Source organism: Lucilia cuprina, chromosome 2 (assembly GCF_022045245.1).
Source record: "Lucilia cuprina isolate Lc7/37 chromosome 2, ASM2204524v1, whole genome shotgun sequence".
In the NCBI taxonomy this organism is placed as follows: domain Eukaryota; kingdom Metazoa; phylum Arthropoda; class Insecta; order Diptera; family Calliphoridae; genus Lucilia; species Lucilia cuprina.
The window spans coordinates 36,953,137-36,972,428 of NC_060950.1; the positions used below are offsets into that span (position 1 = coordinate 36,953,137).

At 26.6% G+C, this 19,292-nt stretch overlaps 1 protein-coding gene across 3 annotated transcripts in view; it reads right to left on the bottom strand.

Annotated features, from left to right (window-relative positions):
- The window catches only part of LOC111674971 (Down syndrome cell adhesion molecule-like protein 1), a 324,845-nt gene extending 306,327 nt beyond the window's left edge, over positions 1-18,518 (bottom strand). For all 3 annotated transcript variants that reach the window (XM_046951346.1, XM_046951349.1, XM_046951354.1), the window contains exons 1-2: positions 18,174-18,518; positions 7,156-8,218 (exon numbers count right to left, since the gene is read on the bottom strand). In XM_046951346.1, the coding sequence (XP_046807302.1) occupies positions 7,156-7,183 (28 nt within the window). In that variant the 5' untranslated portion in view covers positions 7,184-8,218; positions 18,174-18,518. The remainder of the gene's footprint in view (positions 1-7,155; positions 8,219-18,173) is intronic.
- Positions 18,519-19,292: the final 774 nt, after the last annotated feature.

Consider the following 19,292-nt stretch of genomic DNA (forward strand, 5'->3'; position numbering starts at 1 on the left):
TGGGTTATTTCTATATAATGAAGATAATTTATTTGAAGAATTTGTTCTGTTTTAACTACTTCTAAAATAGATTCATACAGAAAAACTTCAGATTCTTAAAAAAAGTTATTTGGAAAATAAATTATATAATTTAACTAATTTTTACATAAATAATACTAAAATAAATGAAGAAATTTAAGATAAAATAATATATTTATAATATAATAAAAAATAAAATTGTTTAGCTCAGTACAAAAAAACATATTTTTAGTTGAAACAAATTTAATTATGTTGGAAGCTAATAAACATTATTTCAACAGACGCAAAAAAATCGTACTACCCAGCAAAAAAAGAGCTTCCAAAGAAGCGAAAAGAAGTAGACTTTGCTCCGTGGAAGTACAGAAATAGACCTGAAGAAGTAATAATTTTAACACACGCTTGTCATAGGAGCGATGTCCTTTTTATTTGGTTCCAAATTCACCACATTTGAAGTCATTCTCAGGAAGTAATTTTTATGTTATTTTTTGGACATTATTAGGAAGTGAAATTGTAATATTATAGAATACAATTAATTTGACCCAAATAATATTAACATAAATAAACAAGTTACACATTTATCAATTAACTTCAAAATAAATTTGGTTAAATTAAAAAAAAATCCAATACAAAAAATATACAATCAAATAAAAAACAAAAATTTCATTATTTTCGCTTCTTTAGAAATCAATAAACATCACTTCCAGTTAAAAAAATTTACTTTCTTTATTGAAATTAAAAAATCCACTTAGTGTTTCTTTTGAAGTGATGATAAATGTTATTCTTTTGGCTAGTTTTAAAGTGCTGATAAATGTTAATCTTTTGGAAATAATTAGATTTTTTCGTTGGGATTAATAAAAAAACACTGAAACTAGCTTCAGAATATTATGAAAACTTTCAAATACTTATCTATATAGAATATTTTACAATAAAACACATTAGGCACAATTTATTTTGATAAATTGAAACGATACACATATTTTAGTTATAAAGTTTTATCTATTAAAAACCATTTTGTCAATTTCCACACAATACCTTCTAAGTTCTGTTAAATAAGAGATAAAAGCACAATTTAAACAATTAAATGATTGAATTTCATTTACTGTATCCATAGTTATTTTCAACTTTTACCAGACGACACGCAAAAGCCAGAGTGTTTGTATGTGTGTGTGCTTGTTCAATATTTGTTAATTAATTTACTTCCTCCTTCTAGCAGGGTTAATAAATCGTTGTTCTATACGGATGAGTGTTCATATTAAATATCTGTCTGAGTATGTGACTTGGTCACGGCCTGTCCAGAACCAGCAGTTTGCCATGGAGTTTAAGTATCATTTTTAAGGGTATTTTTTTTTTCAAAATTTTAAACTATTTGGTTGACACGAATTTGTACATAAATTTTTTACAGTTTATTTATGTTTATTTGTATGGAAAATATAAAGTCAATTGTCAGTTTACTTTCGCAAATTTAATCTACAGAAAATTACTTCCAACATTTTTTCTATACATTAGAAGATAGTTTTTAAACTAATCTATTAAAGAGGCTATGATTAATTCACAATCTCAGGCGAAATGAGATATAAATCACTATTTCAGGACTACAACTCCGAACTGATGGGGTCTAAAGATGTGTTAGTGTGTGTGGAATATTTTGTTTTATTTATAAAATAAATAATAAAAATACATATTACAAGCCACCAAATACTAGTGCTACACGAGTTACCAGTAATAAAAATAACAAAAAGGCATCACATACTGTCCGGTGACAACCTCAGGCCATTGCCATTGAATAAAAAAATACAACAACCAGTATGAATGAATAAATAAAACAATCAACAACATCGGCAACATCAACAACTATGAAAACAACACTATAATATGAAAACTGAAATGCGACAATCTGTATTTGAGTTACAACTATTCTAAAAGAAGACCAACTACATATAAATTATGACCTGGGGTTTAGTCACTGGCTCTCTGTCCGGCTTATTAAAAGTCCATAAATTTTTATTCATTTTATCATAGATTAAATTAAAACAAAACAATGTCAAATTAAATTTGTATATACATGTCACGTATAATAGTTAAAATCTGCTATTTTATGGATTTTGTAAATGTGTCTATTTCCCACATTATTGTTAATATTATTTAAGTCAAACTACACCTTTTTCAATTGAAAATGAGAACTTTTCATTTCAATTCAGAAAACATCAATTGAAATTTAGATTTTACTTTTGAAATTCAGAGAAGAACATTTGAAAATGGGATTTTTCATTTGAAATTTGGAAAAGACCAATTAAAAATGGGAATTTTCAATTTAAATTGAAAAAGCATCAATTGAAAATAAGATTTTTTATTTGAAATTCGGAATACAACAGTTGAAAATTTGATTTTTCATTTGAAATTCAGAAAATTCCAATTTAAAATTAGATTTTTCATTTAAAATTTAGAAAAATTCAATTGAAAATAAAATTTTTCATTACAATTAATTTTAAATTAAGGTTGAATAAAATGAACACATACGATTTTCTGGATTTCAAATGAGAAATTTTATTTTTAATTGATTTTTTTAAATTTCAAATAAATAATCTCATTTTCAATTGAAATTTTCTGAATTTCAAATAAAAAATCTCATTTTCAACTGTTGTATTCCGAATTTCAAATAAAAAATCTCATTTTTAAATGTTCTTTTCTGAATTTCAAATGGAGTATCTCAATTTCAATTGATGTTTTCTAAATTATAAATGAAAATTCTAGCTTTCAATTGATCTTTTTTAAATGTTAAATGCAAAATCCCATTTTCAATTGGAATTTTCTAATTTTCAAATGGAAAATCTCATTTCCAATTGAGTTTTTCTGAATTACTGTTGAAAATGGTGTAGTTGCATTTTATAATACCACAAAAATAAATAATAGGAAATGACTTCAGAAGTGGTATATTTGGAATAAAATAAAAAGGGGAATTTTCTATGACAAGCCTGTGTAAAAATCATAACTTCTGCAGGTACTTTTCAAAATGTCCATAGAGTAAAATATAATTATTTTTCTCTTCTTTGGAAGTTCTTTTTATGCTGGAAACATGATAAATAAATATAAAATTCAAAAAAAATATAAAATACATAAAATGGGGTACATAAAAATTTGTTCAAAAGAAAACTACAAAATAATTAGAATTTACGCCGTGCACATAAGATTAACCATATTTTGTTTTATATGTAATTATAATATGGTTACTTAAAGCCATGTGACTACTTGAAACCATAATATGGTTATTTGAAAGAATAATATGGTTACTTGAAACTACAATATGATGCTACAACATCACATTATGATTAATAAAAATATAATATCACGAAATATATTTAATCATAATATGATATCTTATTATACTAATAATGATCATAAAATGATATTTCTTGATAGTAAAAATGATCACAATATGTTTTAACTTTAACCATAATTCTAACCATAATACATTATGGTTACCACAACTATATGTTTTCTCAGCGTGCAAGTACCGGGAAGCAAGGAATAACCAGATGAGGCCAAATGTCTTCGGATGACTAGACCGTAGTTATCAGAAATAATAATAGTTCCCATAATTAGTCGTTAAATGTTCGACAGCCACAGCATTTATTCCTTTACACGCATTCACACGAGCACACAAGTAATATGATCTGTCACAATTTTATGTAGAAGAGTACGGATGGGATCGTCTAAATGCAATATGTAATGAAATCATCACACATTGATAGAAAATAGGGATGAAAAATTTGATAGTCGTATGACTCTCTTTTTTTTTGAAATTATTAAAAACAAATAAGAATGCTATATTTGGCTGTGCCGAATCTTATATACCCTTCACCATAGTGTATTTTAAACAAATTAGTTTTATAAATTTTTTCCCCACTACATTATTATTACACCAAAAGCAAAACAAAATGAACAACAACAACGCTAATCGAAATAAATAACAAAATACACAAGGCATCTATCCCAACAGACATCATCTAAACATATATAACGAAAAGCACAGAAAAACAAAAGCAAAATAAACAACGCAATAAAACCAACCTACATCCAAAAATACGAGCAGAATTCACAAAAGCAAAACAAAAACAAAATACACAACTCAATGACGCCAACAGCATCCAAACATATAAAACAAAGTACACAGCTGAATAAAACTAAATACATCTACACACACGTGTACATCTTTTTCTCATATACAGTGTTGTTGTTGCTTATTTAACAAAGCAATAACAAAATATGACATTTTTTGATGAAATTTTCAGAGGTTGTCTCGGATTTTTTCTCATATCTCCGTTATTTACCGACCGATTTTGCTGATTTTAAATAGCGATCTTCTCGAAAGCATGTCTAACAGAATTATTGAAGATTCGGGTCTCGCCGATATCTGGGGTCCTCTAAAAACTGATTTCAACAGACAGACATGGCTTAATCGACTCCGCTATCTATAAGGATCCAGAATATATATACTTTATAGGGTCGGAAAATTATATTATAGAAATTACAAACGGAATGACAAACTTATATATACCCTTCTCACGAAAGTGAAGGGTATAAAAACAACAAGTGGCATTAGATCAGGGATGTTTTTTTATGCCAGCACATACAAAAAAAGTGAAGCCGCTGTTTTCATCTTACTTTTTATAGTTTTATTACAGTTGTGTCAACACAATAAATATAAATAATACGACTTTTATTCCTGATTTTGTTATACGGATGCAATTTCATTTTACTTTTTTTATTAAACTTTACGTAAGTAAAGTGAGATCGTGTGAAGGGCCCTTTAGGTAGTCTAACTCCATAAGTAATAATTTGTTTATTAGGAGCTGAAGAGTTTATATTGCAATTTGGTCGTTTTAAGAACGTTACTAATTTTTAAAAATAAATATTAGATTTTTGATAATACCTATTAAAATATCAGATGCTATGAATACAATATGAGGAAATGTGTTAAAATTTAGTTTTTGGCCTCATATTATTTACTGGTTATCTAATGGTAAAACGGAATTCGAATAAACTAGTTCTTCGATTAATGAGATGAATTAATTACAAGAGAGAAATCTTGTAGAATGAATATGGACGATTTCATCACATTTTCTGTCATTTTCAGGTTTTCAATGTAAGAAAGTAATTTAAACATTTGTTTTAAGAACATATTTTTGGTATCCGTCGTCATCTATATATATATAAAAGAATAGCGTTACTGACTGACTGATTCATCATCGCACAACCCAAACGGCTGAACCTAGAATCATGGATTCTTTATAATGGTTAACCTGAACACACGGTCCTTATTAAATGAAAATTTATAGAAAGAGATCTTTGTACTTTTTTCGTTTTTCCGATGGTACTTTTTGATATTTGTACGATATTGAACATAGTTAGGGTAGCGAAGCACCCAGGGTATGCTAGTAATATATATTTCAACAGTTGGTCTCTTGTTTAACACTTTCTTTTGTTTCTCGGTTTCAGTGTTAAATGTTTAATTAAGTTCATTAATATTTAGCAAAATAAATGTTAAAATAACATTTTCAATTGCTCTTTACGTATTTGTATAAAAACTAAATTAAAATAAGCACACTTACACATTCTCACATTTAACGCTACAAAAAGAAACATATTTACATTCAACGCCAATATAAATGAGCCCCCATAGAGATCACACATATACATGATTTCACTACATATATAGAATAAGGGCACATCTGGGCCAGGTTAAATAATAATAAAATGAAAAAATAAACAACAAAACAGCAAAGAACTAAGATTTTTTGTAATAAAATATTTCTTCACTGTTGCAAGTGTATCTATGTGTGTGGCGAAAATGATCCCCAGTTTTATGGGTCACGCATAAACGTTTCATTTCATTTTAATGTCAGGTAAGGGCTCCAGTACAAACACACGCACACATTCACTCATACTATTATAAAATTAACTACGATTAAGGTAAAAATGAACTTGGTAGTATTAGATGGTAAATGAGACTTTTTATTATAATAGCGGTTAAATGACAAACCTACAAAGGACACTCATACAAAATTACACTTCTAATACCCTGTAGTTTCAGATAGCTGCCCCGAAATAGTGATTTTATTACTAAATGAAGGTAGACTTCCATTTCGTTTTTGATAATATAGTAACCGGGAAAATCAAAATGTTTTTAACGCATAGAAGTAATGGAATAACATTACTATATGGAATTTTTTATGTTAACAGGTTCAAAAACATTGCATTATTGAATGAAAACAATTTTTGGGTATTTATAAAGATATTTCTAATGGAAAACATGGTGTTCAAAGTCAAAAGAAGCGATTTTCGGCAATAGGTTTATAAAAATTTACTTACGAAAATCACATATTTTATTGTTCGATAAGGATATAGGAATAAAATTTCGCATAAATTTTTCTTGTTTACATCTCTTTATAGAGGTTATGAATTTGTGTATATTTGATTGTTCGTTTGTAGTCTATAAACGGCTGGACCTATTTTTGGTTTTAACATTTTTGTCCTGATCGTCAATAATTGATCATATCGCCCATAAAATATCCATAAAATAGTTATAGACTTGGTAAAGATTGGCTCCATAGATCCTCATCATGAAAGCAGAGTTTAAATTTGTTTCAATTTATTAAATACGAATCTAAAAATATTTACATGGGTTTTCATAAAAAGTAGCCTACAGGTAGAGGTATACAATATTTGACATAGACGAATATAGCACTCTAAGTTGTGTAACTTTGATAATTTTTCGCATAGAAATTGAATTTAAAAATTTGCCTATACACAAATCTAAAATTCTTGGTACGATAACGGGAGATAATTTTAAATGAAACTCAGTGGATTCCAACATCTCTTCTTAGGTAATATCAAAACATTACAAAGCTGTTGCTCAATCTACTATTCTTCTGTTTGAATATAATTCTGCTTTTTAATACGAAATATTATGAGCAGCATAAACAGACAACACTAATATGTTAAATAAACACCACAATGCTCTGGAGTCGAATCAAAATGTTTAGCAAACAAAAATTGTTTTTCTAAATGTGGCGAGAGTATTTGAACATTGTGTTTTTTTAGTTGAAAATAAAGATTTAATTGCTTAAATAAACTTACCAATAATAAACAGCTTAATGGACGCCATGTTGGTTGCTCCTTTATATTTGTTGACAAATAAAATTAAGCGCGATCCGGTAGATAGACAAGTTTTTCACAAATGTTGAATCCCAATTTTGCCGATAATGTTATTTAATTGTTTTACATACGAATATATTGTTAAGAGAATCGATTTAACTTTTTTAATTATGACATATATAAAAAGTTGTGCACTTTATTCAATTAATTTATGTTTTATTAATTATTTACTTAATAATTTTTGTTTAATATAGGTTTAATTATGAACTACAGCTGTTTTATAAGTGCTTTTAATCTTCATTTATTTATTCATAAGCATTATTCTTATTATAATTATTTTAATAATCATTTAAATACACTGACATATATGTTATGATAACATATTTATGTTTTAAAATATTTGATACTGCTATTTTATTGCTGTAGCTTTATATGTTAAGGTGTGCCAGGATCTGGAGTCCTTTTGTGGTTATTAATATTGTATTTAATTTATGAATACAAACATTGTCATATGGATTAAACTTTTAAACATATTTGCACACATATTTAATTTTACTTTATATTTTTTAATTCTTTAAAGATTTTTTAATGTACACAAACATACAAGTTTATTTGAATATTAGTATTGGAGTAAAGTTTATTTGATTTTATCATTTATTTCTGTTTATTTTTATTTTTTTGCATTTTTTTTCCTATTTGCTCATAATAATGTGCATAATAAATTTGTCAATTTAATTTGTTTGGAGAATTTACATGTTTTTTTATCACCACTTGTTTTATACATATTAATTTGTCGTAATTAAATGTTTTTTTTTTATTTTCCACTCATGATATTAAACCATTGTAATGCGATCATTTCTATATATATTTTATTCAATTGAAAGTTTCTGCTTAATTTTTTTGTCGCGTTGCATAAAATCTCTTCTACTTGTTTGCAATAATTGGAGTTTTGTTAATATAATTTTTGTAATTGCTGCTACGGCTGCCAGCTCTATTCACGATGATGAATATTATATATTCCATCATATTAAAGTTTTTAAAACATCTGTAAATGTGGTAGAGATAAAAAAGAAAAGGACAATATAAATATGTGTACATATGATTCATTTACATTTTATTTATTAATTTTGTATCATTTAAATTATACTTTTTGTACATTTCAATATAGTGCTGATGGTTGATGGTGATTAAATTACTATAATTTTTTAATATCAATACGGCAAATTAAATCTGATATTTGGCTTAAAAAATGCTTAAATAAAGATGTATCGCTTGTTTATATATTACGTAAATATCATAAAAAATACTAATTTTGAAATATGTAACTATTCACCAACAGTATTCAAAATTTATAATACCTTTGTGATAGTGTGTCCCGTGGACCCATTTTTCGGAGCAATAAATTTTGATCCTCAAAACGACTTTTAGTGGGCATATAAATTTCCAAAAAATTCTAGAAAATTTGGAATGGATCAAATCAAATATCAAACTTTTATTAAATATGTTTGTGCAGAAACAAAAAAAAACAAGTAAGATGTTATAGTCGGGCGAGGCCGACCATATAATACCCTACACCTGTATACGAATAAATGTGATTTAGTTTTCACAAAGCATTAAGTTGAAAATCCGATATACTAAAGCCATTTACTGTTTAATAAAACTGTAGATATTTAAGTAAAATTTTGATGGAGGCTTTTTAGAGGGGCTAGGGTCAAAAAGGTCCTATAATTATAAAGTTTATCAGAGTTAGCAAGACTAGTATAGAACTTGGTTTTGCAGCTTTTTGTCGAGATACGAGTATATTAAACATAATTATGAACTTAAAAGCCCTATTTGGCTGGTTCAGTTCTATGGTGCCTAGGTGAAATAATGGACCGATGTTAATCATTTTCAATAGGCTTCGTCTACGGTATAATAGAAAATCATGTGTCAAATTTCATTGAATTATGCCCAAAATTGCGATCTGGAGTTTGATTACAATGTTTACAAGCCCTATTCGGGGGTACAGTTGTATGGGGGCTAGGTGAAATAATGGACCGATCTTAACCATCTTCAATAAGGTTCGTCCCTGGGACAATAGAAGATCATGTACCAAATTTCATTAAATTATCTTCAAAAGCTAAATCGACTCAGAAATTGATTCTGAACCGATTGGTATACTTTAAGGTGGGTATAGGACCAATATTATTGTGCGTTACAAACATCAGTACAAACCCAATATACCCTCCCCACTAAAGTGGTGTAGGGTATAAAAATTACGACAATTTTGGCACAACGCAAAAATAATATGCTTCTCTAATCCACCAAAAATATTTTTGTGGACCAAAAAAAATTTGAAAATATTTTAAGATTATTTTTCTGTAATAAGTGTAAAATTATGGAATTTTTGAGACCCATTTTAATAAAATCGAAAATACTTTATTGTACTAAAATTATTTGATAATATATTTTCGCATTTTACCCTTGTGTGACCAATTAAAATTTTTAAGTTATTTTTGAATTTTTATACACTCCACCACCATCAGTGGTGATAAAGGGTAGTTATACGTTTGTCATTCCGTATGTAATACCAACAAATATTTTTGTGAGACCCTCATGAAATTCTTTCGATTTAATTGGCAGAATTAAATCAGTCTGTTTGGTTTAAACACGCTTACGATAAAACTGGACTAAATTCACTAAGAAGTTTGCTTTTGAAAATTGTTAGCGAATAAACAGCGAAGTAAACTAACTCATAAAGATCAATAGTAAACAATTGACAACGTAAAAAGGATATTACTAAAAGTAACGGTACAATTTTTTACAAAATAAAGAAATAATAAATGAGAGTGATAGTATATAAAGTGTAAAGAAATATGAATTAAATGATGTACTAGAACGATTATGTACATTTGAGTTGCATAGATATAAAGTTTATAAAAATTGGTTCACAAATTAAAAAGTTATGAGTAAAAATTTCAGACTACGAAAAGAATTACGCTTTATACCTATTTCTTGAGTAGATTTCTCAGAAACTACTAAAGATAATTAACTGAATTGTGTTCTGCAAAGTTTTTATTGATCAGAGATCAATTTTATTTTTAATCATAACAATCGATCGGAAATTTCTCATAGCTCGCATACAAAGTTATATATTTCCGGAAATAGATTTACCGTTAATAACTTCCTGGTGAGTGCAATATAAGCTAAAAATATTATATAAGATAAGGTTTCTAAAAATTCTTTGATTCAATGACATTTTTAAACTCATAAAACCAAACTTTCATTATCTTAAAAACTTGTATAAAGAATACTGTTATGAAAATTTTATAGTATATATTTGACTTTTAAAATCTTTTAAAAATTCCGGCTGCAACTACTCCTTAAAATTGTGTTTAATTTTAAAAACGATTTACATCTGTACATCCGCCTATATATTTTAAGTAATAACCAGATCAACTAAAAATATGAAATATAATACTTTTTGCTGCGCGTCGTAAAGGCTCGGTTGTTAAACTGTGAATTAAATAATTTTGATAAAACTTTGAAAAGGATTGAAATAAAGCTCGATTAAATGGACACTTAATGTCATCTGTGTGTCCATGTAAACCTGGTGCGCAAGTACATGTAGTAATTTCCGAGACAACTTTATTAAAAATGGTTGAAATCGGACATTTGCAAATCGGGTTTTTGCACTTAATTTAAGAAGTTTAAAAGAGAAAAGGAGTTTGAAACTTTTTAATTTCAATGTCTCCTAATTTGTTTAATTTCGTCATTGTACCCATAAAGTACACTTTGCGCAACTAGTGTCCCATGTGTTGGCATTGGAGTCGGACAATTTACTTAAACATAGAAAGTATGTCTTTCGTAGTGGTATTTTTAATTTAATTACATATTGTCAACATTTCTGTGGCAAAAAATAAAAAGTAAATATCTCTAGTTATTAAAATTCCAGTACTCAACTCTATATTGTGTAAATTTTTCATAAAGATCAGATTACTACAGATACTATATTTTTGTAATAGAATTTATAACTTTAAAACGTTCTTCTAAAAATTACTTTTGCCTTTTCACCACAGATAGACATATGTATGTGTGTTCCAGGTGCACATTTTTATCAGACCTAGATAAAATCTTTTTAGTTTCATAATAAATATAACTTCATCGGAAATTTTGCAATAAACTTGATAAGATTACAATTTTATTCGCTTACCTTAACTCCAAAGCAAAATATATGACATTTAATATTGCTTTTTAAAGAAAGTAACGTAGTTTCGTAATAAAAAAATACGTTTTGCATTTTTATTGGCAAAATCAAAGGATTAATATGTATACTATTTTTTACTTTTTTATTTTTGGAACCTGAATGTTGTAAAATAAAAATGAAAAGTTCAAAACAGGTAAAAGTAAATATAAATTCAAATATTTTTTATGTGTATTTGTGTGAATAAATACCAACCATAAATAAAAAGCGGATATAAAAATAATGCGTACATACATCTGTACATACGTAAGTAAGTATGTATGTATATGTAATCGTGCTTCCATTTTTACGTTTAAATAACTGGATTGTTCAATAGTACGCGTAATCGAAAATACTTATTTACTTATTTGTGTATATGTGTTTCTTACGATTCAATACATACATAAATAAATAAATGTTCCCAATGGATTAGTATTTAAATTTACTTGTATATGTTTTGAGAACAAATATAAATAAAATAACCAATGCAATCAGATTAAATATGAGAGGGTAGTATTAATTATAAAAAAATCAAATTGATTGTTTTTCAACATTTATTAAAAATAGTCTTAAACATATTGACTAACAAACTAACCTTTAAAAAGTGGACTTATAACACACAAAAATAAAAAAATTATTTCCGAATATTATTCTAAAAATAACATTCAAATCAATGTAAAACTCTCTAAGAATCAATTCGCAATTGATCGTAACGGCCACTACTTTTCCTGATTATTATTTTATTAATAAAAAAAAAATATATAAATAAACGATTCAAAATGTTACTAATATATTTTGTAATACTTACAAAAGGTTACTCACATCCTCATAATGTGTTACATTTTTAGCGCTCACAATAGAACAATATTCATTTCAACTTTTATAAAAAAATACATTTTATATAAAAACATACGAATAAAATTTTATTAATGAAAACGAACTTGAAAACAAATATGTTTTGTTATATTTTCAATACAGCAACAAGATGGCTGCACTTCTAAGCCATTGATAGAAATGAGGGTAGAATATGTTGCATAGAGCAAAAGGAATTTATCGTGTCCGCAAGTTTACAGGCCAATAACACTGTAAGTATGTCAAAAAGACACAGAAAAACGTCGCTTTGAAAAGTTGGGTAAAAATCGGGAGACATTTCATTTTAAAGTGAGAATTTTTATGAGTTGACATTTTATTTTCTTAGGGCGGGTTTCTTACTCCTAAGTTAAACTAGGCTTAACTTGCTGTTAGATTAAATTTGGAACAAATTTAGTCGGACTTTAACCGATGATTGTGTTTTTCAGTTTTAGATTTATGCTTAGTTAACTTTGTTAGTATTGCCAACTTTTCACTTAAAAACATAAACAATGAACAGCTGTTTTTTGCAAACAATACTTTTGTAAAATTAAAATTTTGGAAAAATGTTAAATAAACATTTTAAACAATAATAAATAAAACAAAACAAATAAAAAAATTGCAAAATAATAAGTTTTTTTTCTTCCGAAATCATTGTTTTATTGTTCTTGTTAATTGTGTTTTCTCACTTATAATTTGAGTTTAATTGGCCAATTACACTCAGTTAAACTAAGATAATATATAACTTTACTGATAACTGAAAAACACGAAACATATATTAAACCAGGTTTAATTAACCAAAGAATGAAAATTGTCTTTATCAGAAAAACTCGGCCTTAAATTTTGAAAAAAAGTTTTTACTCATAGACATACAAACTAATTATGAAGAACTAAGCATATATATATATATATATATATCAAATGGACTCTAGTTTCATATATTTATTTACTTTTTATGCGTGTGAGTTTTGTTTTTTTAAATTTAAATAATCAAAAATCCCGATTTTTCAAAACGGAGTAAGTCTACGACCGAAAAATAAGTGTAAATGGTGAATTCAATTATATTTTCATAGTATACCTATGTAAAACCATTAAAATATTAATAATTATTATCGTTTTATTTGTGTAGTTGTTTATTAGATATTCTCTGCAAACGCAAAAAATTTTGCAAAAATATAAGATTACAGCATATTTGTTTTTTTCAAGATTGATTATAATTAGCGTTAAAAAATATATTCAGCTCACCGTTATGTATGATACTACGTATTGTTATTGGAAAAACAGGATGGCAACAGTTTAACGAACGGACATTAAAACTCAGAAACATTTCTTCCTTTATTGTCATGCCCCGTTCACACCATACAATTATTCGTCATACACTCTCTCACTCTTCATTCAACCCCCAATTACAAACTGAGTTACATGATTCGCCCACAAAATTTTAGCTAAGAATTACAAAATATATGATCATATAATAAAAGATCTTATTAATTAGTTAGTTATATTCGGGTTTGAGTTCGCCATTTTACTTTTTTAGTAATTCTACCAAATTGTAATACATTTTCTGTCCCCGCTACAGGTCGTCAACAGCAATGTCATATGTAAATATCATCTATTTAACTCATCATTATTGAGAAATTGTTTATGAGAATTACAAATCTAAAAGTATATTTCAAAGAATATTAAGAAATTGAGGCTTGTCAGTTGGTACCTAAAGGAGTTATTATTCGATACCTAACTCTTAGAATGTATGGTAGATTTTTGTATAAGAGCTCCAACCACTTTTAAGACTATTTCTAAACATAAATAGTTGTAAAAAATCGTGCAAAAAAGGACAAATATGCTACTTTCGTAATTTTTTTATTTTTTGCTTAAATCTAATCAATAAATATTTAATAAAAGTTTTCAATACAGAAAAATTAATTGTCAAAAAAAATTATTTAAAAACCTTTTTCGAATTGTAAAATACGGTAAACGTATGTACAAAAAATACAAGTATATTGAAGTAACATACAACACGTTTGTGAAGAGAAGGATTATTATTGTGGTAAAACAATGCCATAGTCCAATTTCTTATTATTATTTGTTATATTTCTTATTTTTAGAGCAAAAATTTAAAATATGAGCTTGTTATATGCACTACAAAATGAGAAAATATGCACTAAAAATGTGTAAGATGTAAGCACAATATTTCGTCAAGTTATCTCTTTATATTGACACACAGATGGACAGACTCAGAAATTAATAGTGAACCAATATTTTGGACGTAACAATTAGCAGAACAAACTCAAAATACTTTACGTACTATTGTGGTTTTAAAAATTAGATAAAGCAATGTAAAACTGTATTTCATTGAACCTAGTATTTTGTTGTTAAATCGAAATTTTTTGATATTTATTTAAAAAAAATCTAAATATGTAAATACCAAATATGTTGTAAAAATATGAAATACGGAAAAAAACAAAACAAGTTGTTATATACCCCATTTACACATACACGAAATCTAGTAGATTTCGTTTAAAATCTTTTTAAAAATCTAGACCGATTACACTTACTATTTTTGGCATTTAAGAAGATTTCATTTTTTCGAATATTTCTTGAAATTGTGTTTGATGTGAAAAATAAGAACAAACAATTGGTTATTTATTAACATTTTATTTAAAATAAAAAATTAGATATTTAAATATAATATAACTTCTATTTTAAATAAACTTTTCATTCATGTTTTTCAATTTATAAAAATTTTGTTGACATATTATTTTTTTTGTTTTGTTTTTCTCCTTTTTCTTGTGTAGAGTCGTACTTTTTAGTATTTTTTAAGAAAAAACAGAGTTGAATCGCTAAAAACTATTAGATTTTGAGTAGATTTTAACAAAACCTAGTTACGAAGTAAATTTTTTGTTTATATGGGAAATATAGTAAAAATCAACTACATTTGGCTCGAAATCTCATAAGTACTACACTTCGTGTATGTGTAAATGGGGTATTAGAAAAATTAAAAAATATGCAAAATATGGTATAAAAATGTTGGAATATGCAAAATTCTTGCAATTTAAAGCAAAATATGCAATTTATGCTTATATAACAATATTTGCAAAAATATGCAACAACAAATCGATGCCATTTTGTAGCAAATTCTTTGATTCGAAAAGAAAACTAGTTAAAAGTTATTTCGATTTACTGATTAAAAACATGCATTTGCATAGAAATTCTTGCCCTGCTTATAATGTTTGAGTTAGACGAAATTTACTTAAATCCAAATTTACTAATGAGTTGTTAGTAATTTTCACAAAAAATATTTAAAAATTTATATTGAAATACATAAACAATTAGTGATAATTTGTAAGAATTTTTTGTTAATGAACAAACATATTAGCAGCATATAATTAAGTTTGAATTACCTACTAATTACGAATGAACGAGTTTCATTTCAAAAAATTTCAAACAAAAAATAGGATTATGAACATAACACCCTACGATTTCGATGAAATTCGGCACACACATTCTTCGTCTAAATACGAATTTTAAAGTTATCCGAAATTCGTTGCGGTTTAGATTTTATCGAGATTGCATGCATGAAAAATCAGAGTAGTACAACGAGGGAACCTCGGGAAAATTATTAAAATTAGCATGATGTCCATAAAAATTAAAAAATGTTAAAGCTTTTGTTAATAAAATAATTGTAATTGTAGGAATAATTAAAATGTTATTTTGATGATATAACAATTAAGCATTAACATCTTGTGTTAGTTTAGACCTTCAATACTAAAAACTGTTAAAAATCCTTATGTTTCAAATTATGTATATGTATGTTTAGTAAAACTTACCTACACTAGCACAAATAAATCAAACTTTAATAACTGTTTGAAATAGTAATTTTTTATATTAAAAATATAAAAAAAAACTATTTTAGCTTAACACTATATAATTTATTGTGTTTTCATTTAGGCGTAATGACTTTTTAAAAATTTGTCTGTTACAAATCATTTTAAAACGTTAGTAATATTTATTTTATTTTCATGAAATATTTATTAAATAAAATCTAATATAATTTATTGTATTGTATATAACTTAAACTTTCATTTATTGTTTTGTATATATTTACTTAAACTTTTTTATTTTATTATTTTTTTTTGCTGTGAATTATTATTTTACCGCTGCTCAACTACTTTTCATTTACATAAATAATTTTCAATATTCTTGGTCTATTATTTAGGTAAAAATTATATAAACTTTTTGCACGTTGTAAAGTTAAATGAAATTTTCAACAAAAAATTTGGAATATTTGAAAACTTTACACACAAAGAGACAAAAACAGGATTGGTACGCTTGTGTTTATAAAACACACATTTGTCTCATAAATATTCATTAAAATTTATTTTGCATAAAAATGAAACACACGCACACCAACTCATAGGGACCACAGACACTTTGAGATGCTTAATATACACACATATATGCTAAAAACTCATAGACAGACACGCATATATTCATCAGTAGTGAGATCTTTCTGCCGCACAGAGGTGTCGTTACAGACAACCAACCAACACAATTATCACTAGTTGCACATGTTGTTATTGTTTTAGTTGCTGTTGTTGTTTCTTTTAGTATGGGTGTAATATAAATTTATGTTCTAACACAAATATATGTGTTTGTGTGCTCTGGTATTACTATAAATATAACAGTACACAGGTGTACATTAGTAGGTAAATGTATTTGGGCATATGTGGATAAAAAATTAGCTGTAAACATTTTCTTTTAGAAATTTTTAATAAGAATAAGAACTAACTGCAAATCTAATAGCGAAATGTATCTATGTTTCAACTTAACACAACTATTTTCCCGCCCACATGTATAAATTTTAGAGTGTAAAGCAAAAGCATATTGTTGTAATTTTAATTACAATGAACATGGGTAAAGGATTCTAATAGCAAAAGAGCATAGTAGAAATAATAATATTAATGTATGTAAAAAAACTTGTGATGTCAACCCGTTTCCTAAAATGTTTCTTCTAGTTACTGTAGATATTGCTGTTTTTTTCCTGCTACTATTGTTTGTTTGTTTGCTTGACATTTTGTATCATTTGTCAAATGAACTTGACAGCATTTGTTTGTATTTTAACTTTTCATATTGTAAGTTGCTTTTGTTAATACGCAAACATTTATACATATTTATTTACACTACCAGTACCTAAAAATTTTCTAGTTTAATTATATTTTCCCCAGTCGAGAGAATATTATCTGTTTATGCTGATATTGGTAACATGCTAAAAGTATGAACAAAGTAAGAGTCGATTAAAATTTGTCCTTCCGTCTGTTTTAATTGTATTAAACTACAAGTCGTAATGTGAAAGATTATTTAAACAAAATGAATCCCTTTGAATTGCCATAAAAATCCTAGATCAAATAAAATACAATGCCATTTTAAACTAAATTATTTATAATAACTCGACAATTATTTACACCATTTTAAAAAAACTTTAGCAACGAAACATTTTAAAGGCAAACATCCTTGATTTTTTAAACAGCCATTTAATTATATGTGGAAACCATTACGCTTCTTTTTCCGAAAATCAATTTAGTGTACATAAATCTCTTTAAAATGCCAGTACATAACACTAGTTATGATATTATTGATGTCAACAAACAGCATATTTTAATTAATAACTTTTATAACATGCGGTTGTAAAGTAATTATACAGTCGGTCTTAACCGGCCTTACTTTCATACTTGTTTTGTAATGTGTGCGAGTGAGTGACAATGCGGTTTTTTGTTTGTGTAAATAAATTGCATACTCAACACCGGTTTTTACTTTTTTGCATAATGAAATTTCATTTGTGGTTAAGAACACTTTTGTTACAAATACAAATATTATTTATTATTTTTTATTTGGTAATTTGTAATTAAATTAAATTAATTTTTTTATTTACCTAGACGTATGCTTTATATTTTTATTAGATGTTAATTTCAAATCACTCATACGCCCCTATGGTTATTTCTTGTTATAACACTATTTCTGTTTTAAATGCGATTTTTGTTTTGTTTTCTTTTTTTATTTATTTAATAAAATTTTGACATTTCTTTATTTATTTATTTATTTTTGATTTGTTTTCATATCTTTTCACCAACACTTGATTGTTGTATTTTTACTGTTTATTTTGGAGTAAATGCTTTTTTATTAAGTAAGCCGACATTTGTGCCCGTAGCTAAAGGACTCCTATTAAGAACTAAACACCGACTAAGTTTTGTAACTGTTTATGAATTGTGCCATTCGCCACGACGACCTACCAAACAAGAACACTTTTAGCATAAAAATAGACACATTTATATTGAGTACGACAACAAATGGCTGGCAGAAGGTAGCATAAGTTTGCGAATTCGCCGTAATATGTTCGCGCGTTCAACATGTTTTTTTCTGGTAACATTCGTTACACCACAGCCGAGCATCATAAATAATCTATTACAATCTATACTAAACGTATGAGAGAGTAAAAGAGAGAAATTTATTATAAAGAGAGAGAGAAAATAGGACAGGCGCCTTGTAACAAGAGAGCTTTACATTTACATTGTTGACTGGGTAAGTGTTGTTGTTTTACTCTTCTTGAAAGCTTTAAATAACTTTTTATTAACAACTCTTAAACTAATAAATAACTTTTGTTTTTAAAAAGAGAGATATTTTGTCTTCTTTAAGGGATTTAATTAATTGTCTAAGGTTAGTTACATATATTAAAAGTATAAAGATTAGATTTGGAATTTATTTGAAAAGTACAAGTAAAGAATGCAAGTAATACATCTAAAGTTTTACTTAGTTACGAAACTTTGTTTTTACAATCATATTTTTCCGTTTCACTTTTCTATTCAATCCATTATTAAATTTAATTTCCATCAATTACAGAAAACCAACCTGATTTATTTTTATTTCTCCACTATCCTCCATGTGTCCCCAATTTCATGTTTTTTTCTTTTTTGCAACTTTGTGTGTTGAAGCTTGTCGCTTTGTTCTAAAAACTAAACAAATAAACAGACCAACTAACCACCAAACAAACAAA